The sequence below is a fragment of the Hyaloscypha bicolor genome, assembly GCF_002865645.1.
Source record: "Hyaloscypha bicolor E unplaced genomic scaffold K444scaffold_153, whole genome shotgun sequence".
NCBI lineage: Eukaryota > Fungi > Ascomycota > Leotiomycetes > Helotiales > Hyaloscyphaceae > Hyaloscypha > Hyaloscypha bicolor.
The window spans coordinates 233,762-239,836 of NW_020194655.1; the positions used below are offsets into that span (position 1 = coordinate 233,762).

Here is a 6,075-nt window from a genome sequence, read left to right on the forward strand (position 1 = left end):
TGCGATCCCATATAAGTACTAGCCTAATTAAGCTATCAAATTCCTTTAAACATTTATTATTAATATATGCATTATAGTAAATATAAGTTTTATATTAAGAAAATTAAATTCTTGAGCTTTTTTATTAAAATAAAAGGTATTTAAGCAAATTCTAAATAAGTTTAGAATATTTTAGAATATTTATAATTAAAATTATTTTATAATATTTATATATTTCTTAAATTTATTAACTTTTATTATAAGTTTATTTATTATTATTTTTAAATAATTATAAACTTAATAAATGAATAAAAAATTGAAAGTCTAGTTTATTTATATAAATAAATAAAGTAATTAAAAGCCTTTTTTATAATACTTATTCTAGTTTATTTTAATTTATTTTAAAGAAATTTATATTAAAATTAATATATTAAAATTCGTAATTATTAGCTTTATTTTATAATAAATTAATTCTAATAATAGCCTAAAGAAATACTAATATTTAATAATATTTTAAATTCTAGAAATTTTTTAAATATTAATATTATTATTTTAAATAATTCAGGTTTATAATTAAGGTTATTATAAATAATAATAACTTTTAATATTATTAATATAGCTATTATTTCGTGAATTATATATTTAGTTATAAGACTTAAAAGTAATAAAATATAGGTAATAGAATATAAGTAATAAAATATAAAATAAAAATATAAAGCAATTTTTTTATTAAAGTTTTATTATAAAATTAATTTAATTAATTTATATTAAAGATATAATAAAACTTAATATTATTAAATAAGAAAACTGTTACGTGGCACCAGTCACGTGGTGCCACTGCACGTGACTTAGCGTGTAGCCAGTGCTTTTAGCCCGGCACACAGCCTTCAGCTCAATTCAAGCTCTTTATCACCACTGCAATATCATTTTATCGTGACATATGGTAGCAATGCAATAATTACGATTGAGATCGACCTCACGATACGGATTACCACAGTAATAAAGCGATGTTCCCCTCGCCCCTGCAGAAAGAGCTTCCTGCCACGCTTCACACCCCCGCCGGCAGAGCCGTCCGACTCCTCACCTCCCCAAGTCTTTACTTGGCTAGTGTCCCTCCATATTAGGGCACATGGCACACATGGTGGTTGCAATTGGGAGGTTATTAAGACTGGATATGGCGCGAACAAGAAGTGTGGTAGAGAGGGAGGCAATACACAAGTAGGGGGCATATTCTGGGATACACGTCACCATGGCCTGCTTGCAGGGCCCTTGGGAGTGAGATGTAAGCTCTTGGGGGAGAAGGACGCTCCAGACTAGTGGACTTCTTATTGGGTAGCCTAGAATGGCTGTATTGCGACGAGGACGTCGTCTTTTGAGTCTGAAGGGGGGGACTTGTTACGTGGCACCAGTCACGTGGCACCACTGCACGTGACTTAGCGTGTAGCCAGTACTTTTAGCCCGGCACACAGCCTTCAGCTCAATTCAAGCTCTTTACCACCACTGCAATATCACCTTATCGTGACAAAAACTAGCTTTTTAAATATTAAAATTAAAGTAATAAAGGCATTTAAAGCTTATTTAATTAAGAATATATAAAGGTTTTATAATTATATACTTTATTAAATAAATATATATTAAAAGAAATTAAATATTAAATAAGTTATTTAATATATAAAAAGTAATAATATAATAAATAAGGGTTATAAATTTAATTTAGTTAAAAGTTAGCTCAAATTTCATATAATTAGAATTTTATTATATATATATAATATATAATATTAGAAAAAGCTATATTTAATATTTGAAAGAATTTATTTAAGCTTATAAGACTTAATTATTATTATTATATTAATAATAAGGCAAATAAAATATTATAATCTTTTCTTGAAATACAAGTTTATATAACTTTAAAAAGTAATAATAATTTATATACTTTAAACTTCAAATACTAATTAATTATGAATTATATCAAAAATCTGATTAATAGATATTTTTTCGCCTGGTTCTACTCTATAATTGCAGTACTTAGTATTAATTAATTAGCGTTGTAGTTAAAAAGTTATTATGAGTGTAAAAGGGCAACCAGTTTATTGCTTTTGGATCGGACCGACTGCGGCACCTAGCTTTAGGTCGTGAAAGTTTACCCACTTCTAGACAAGTTATCACTATGGTCTGATGTGTGTCACGGGGATAGAAACTCTATCGTAAACTAACTCGACGTCTTGCCAGTTAGTCGGGCAAAACTTCCGTGATAGTCAGATGATTCCATTCATCGCCGTCATTGCTGGCGATGCCTGTGCAAAGTCATCCCTCCGCCAATCGTTGAAAACCCGGTGTGCATGCGCCAATATCGATTACAATAACTTCCCGGGCTACATCCAGGGTTGCTGGGTTGTATTATTACCCGTAATAACGTAAAACACTTCCACCATCACGTACCGTAATAAGCTTTTATCGTTACAGCACGTGCGTTTTTTTAGGGGAGATTTTCGGGCTTTTGGGTCCTTCTTTCAAGGCTTTTAGAGGCCTAAATTCAGTGCTTGCCGAGCTTATCTTAGCTAATTTAAGGGTCAAGAGCAAAGTAAGAGACTATAGTGTATTAGGAGGTTTCTAGTACTTTTCGGGCTTAGCTTGCCTTAGCTCTCTTACCTAATAAGGCTAGTGCATTACATGACTATAAACAAGTGGTAAAGGGTCTTTACTGTCTTTGTAATAGCGGCGATAAGCAAATTGCGTGGATTGTCCAGGCTTTGAGGGCTCCTTATTAAAGTTGAAGAGCATACTAAACGCTATTGCCTCCCATTTTGTCAATAGTTGTAGTATTAATGGTTAATAATTAGAAGAGATAGAGCATTCAGAAGAGAGATTTTTTACTGCTGCTTGCTTACCGCTTGCCCGATTAGGCTAGTGCGTCACATGACTGTAATGTAAGGTGTAAAATGCTCTTCTCACGAAATTACTAAGGTAATAATAATATACTTTTCTTTTCCAGTAAAGTGGCAACCCTAAGGCTGCATCATACCTTCTTCTTAGAATTGATGCAGCACATGTCGTTTTCACTGTCCTATTGGCTCCTGTCACCGGGTTGTGAGGGCTAAGAAAATTCCTTTGAAACAAGTGCGGGCGGGCCAACCAAGGCACAATTTCAGGCGCTCTGAACCTCGGTGCTATTTGCAGGGTTTCCTCACAGGGGTCTTGACAAATCCACCTCAACTTCAACGCAGATGAAAGTTATAGGTTCCTATGTCAACAATGTTGATCGCCCGAAGTATGAATCGAGCTCTGTCAGTCGATTCTATTCAACTGTTCAACTGTTCAACTGGCGCAAGCTTCGGGTTGATGTTCTGACGTGTTTTTAGGCACCGTGCATAATACCAGAATCCAACGCATGCCGAATACGATGCTCTAATTTCAGCCACTGTTCCAGGGTTGTGAGACTAGCGCAACTCAGCCGCAGGAAGAAACTTGACACACGGTAAGGCTTTCCGTAAGGCACCCCCATCGATTCTCCAACATATACGCCCATGAGGACGTTCAACGTTCTTTCAAAGCCTTGCAGGTCATTCCGCCAGTGTTGAAGCTATGGCAAGAGGCATCTTTAGTCGCCTACGGCGTCGTGGAAGCCGAAAGGACAAGAATATTGTAAGCTGGCATAACGAACGATCTAGTATGGATACGTGGACTGACGCGTACAAGCCTGGACAGATTCTAGATATCGATATAGCATCTTTCGGAGACTCGCATGATCCGCCGATATGGCACTCAGTTGATTGCGCGGTGCACATACCATCGAATGAGCGAAACCTGTTGTCATTGACCCTCGCGAGGAAGATGGGGGTTGTCGCATTCGACGAGAAGGGAAACATAGTGGACAATACGGTTGAGCTACGATGGAAGCGAAGAGAGCCCTTTCCCAAGAAAAAATTATATGGTTGCAGAGCGCGATTTGTTATCCAAGCAGATTTGCCGTGTGAGGTCATGTTTGGAAAACATGAGATACTCCCAGGATATCCTTCCCCATTTGAAGGTGCAACTAAGAAAGTCTTTGATCAATCTTACAGCTTCTCCAAACCACCGGCCAAACCACGGACGAATTCATGGGCAATTGTACGCAAATCATTCTCTTGGGGATCAGACAAATCGAAGGCCAAGTCTACGAAATCCTCATCCGACTTAAGGATGTCGCAAATGCCACCTACTGCAAACACTTCCGATCATCACAAGTCACATCGACCAGAACTATTAGATGATGGCGGTGGTTCTCAAGCCATTCATAGTGGAATGCCTTTTTCGGAAGTTACATCCAATCTCTCAAGCTCTGCTGCTGAGGGTGAAGAAACCACTGTGACGAAAAATCGCGACATCCATTCAGCTGAAATCGGTACCGCGCTGGCCACAATACCATCAGATGAGAGTGCGGAGCTCAGGGAAGCAAATCGGACCCCAAACGACCAAATTCCAAGTTTTCGTGGAGATACTATCCCTTTTCGACACGACACTGAATCGCAAAAAGACGACTCGGAAATGGCCTCGAAGCCAAATTTTCCTCAAGAAATACCGTCTACTCATACGTTAGCAATTTCAGAAACTCCAGAGATTGCATCACTGCAGCCGTGTAACAGTAATCGCGAGCTTCAACAAAGCCATCTGGAGTGGCCAGGAGCCAATGGTATGTTCGTTGAACCTGCGGACTCAGTGGGACGGTTCAAAAACACTCCGCATGATCCCGAAACTGTCAGATTAGAAGATGAGAGAAAGGGCGTAAACGACCCTGCAAATCGTGCTGTTATTCAAACGCACATTCTTCCTGGAGATGGCGACAAATCTGTGGCGCTGCATCAGTTTACGACTACGAGAACACCAGAGAACGCGAAAGAGGAGAATTCAAGAATCTGCACCCAAATTCAAAGTGCAAGTGATCTTGAAGCGTGGAAGTCGATCGAAATGCTCAAACAGAAGCCAGATTGGGCTCCAAGCGAGAGCAATGACTCTGGCGTAGCTTTTCGAAGACCTGAAATTGGGCGGAACAGCCTGCAGTCTATTGAGGTAAAGCCTAGTGAGCCACCGAGAATTGGATGCTCGCAGTCTGCGGATCATGGAAGCCAAGAAACAACGGATCCTCGATCGATGAGGACCGATAATCTCGAGCTATATCTTCAGTATCAATACAGAAATGACCCCGGGGAACCTGGGGTGCCTGCATCGCAGGAAGCTATAAATGTGTTAAACAGCGACGAGCACCTCTCATCGCTGGTCAAGGCTCCGACAGAGTTGGAAAGAGAGGCCACCGGCCAGACTCATGCAGATGCTCTCGATCCGACAATAGAGAGCTTCGGTCATTTAGGAACTGAGCAGTCGACTAGATCACTTGCAAAGTCGCGGAGCTCACTTGACTATTCAGCGGTAACCGAACGCCCTGCACCAAGTGAAACTGCCACCCCACTCGTGAAGCCAGATTCTATATCTGGGGAAAATATGGTGGAAGGGCAGAGCACAGTTCCAGAGGTCAAACAGCACTCGGAACGCTCGCGTAGAAGCACAAATTCTCGTTCTAAGAAGCGCCTCAAAAGGCGTGGCAAAGCTCCGAGAATAAGAGCTTGGAAAGGAGACCTTTCTCAGAAGGCCGACCTGGTACCTGCAGAGGGCGCAGATGAGTATTGGGAGTATGATGAGGGATTGAAGGCGTACTACCATATTGATTCCGATACTGGATCCACCTTTTGGTATGAAGACTCATCAGATGAGTCCGAAGTATAACGGTATAAATTGCCTCTTCAGGCTGTGTGCATACGCTCTTGAAACCTTTGAGCCATGAGATGTATATTCTTCTCAACGGAAAGAGGCAGATGTGGAGATAGTATTGGCATATGAAACGATCACTGGTTCGTGCTGCTGCTGCGGAAGTAACCATGATTTTGTTGCATCACAAAACATGGTTTGCTTGTCCGTGGAAGGAGGTATGAACTTTGGCACGACGGGTCAATCCAGTAGAAAGATATCGCTATTACTGAGGGCTCTTTCGAGAACCGTGGCCGAGCGGTTGCAGTGAGAGCCGAGATGGGGGACTTGATGCTTCTTAGCCTTTCATAACGATTG

At 40.0% G+C, this 6,075-nt stretch overlaps 2 protein-coding genes across 2 annotated transcripts; one reads left to right on the forward strand and one right to left on the reverse strand.

The window, feature by feature from the left end:
• Positions 1 to 889: 889 nt before the first annotated feature.
• K444DRAFT_619171 (uncharacterized protein) lies at positions 890 to 1,290 on the reverse strand (the record flags this gene model as incomplete). Its single annotated transcript, XM_024881468.1, has 2 exons — positions 890 to 1,078; positions 1,116 to 1,290. Coding segments are annotated over 2 exons (351 nt in total), but the record flags the coding sequence as incomplete, so codon positions are not given.
• Positions 1,291 to 3,265: 1,975 nt separating this feature from the next.
• On the forward strand, positions 3,266 to 5,796 carry K444DRAFT_170481 (uncharacterized protein). Its single transcript, XM_024870730.1, has 2 exons — positions 3,266 to 3,621; positions 3,676 to 5,796. The coding sequence occupies exons 1-2, from the start codon at positions 3,562 to 3,564 to the stop codon at positions 5,734 to 5,736; spliced, it is 2,121 nt and encodes a 706-aa protein (XP_024730304.1). The 5' UTR covers positions 3,266 to 3,561; the 3' UTR covers positions 5,737 to 5,796.
• Positions 5,797 to 6,075: the final 279 nt, after the last annotated feature.

Bases quoted from the DNA above. Each gene is read 5' to 3' on its own strand.
- K444DRAFT_170481 (XM_024870730.1), top strand. From the start codon at position 3,562: ATGGCAAGAGGCATCTTTAGTCGCCTACGGCGTCGTGGAAGCCGAAAG. The intron at 3,622-3,675 runs GTAAGCTGGCAT...GACGCGTACAAG, and splicing joins GCCGAAAGGACAAGAATATT to CCTGGACAGATTCTAGATAT.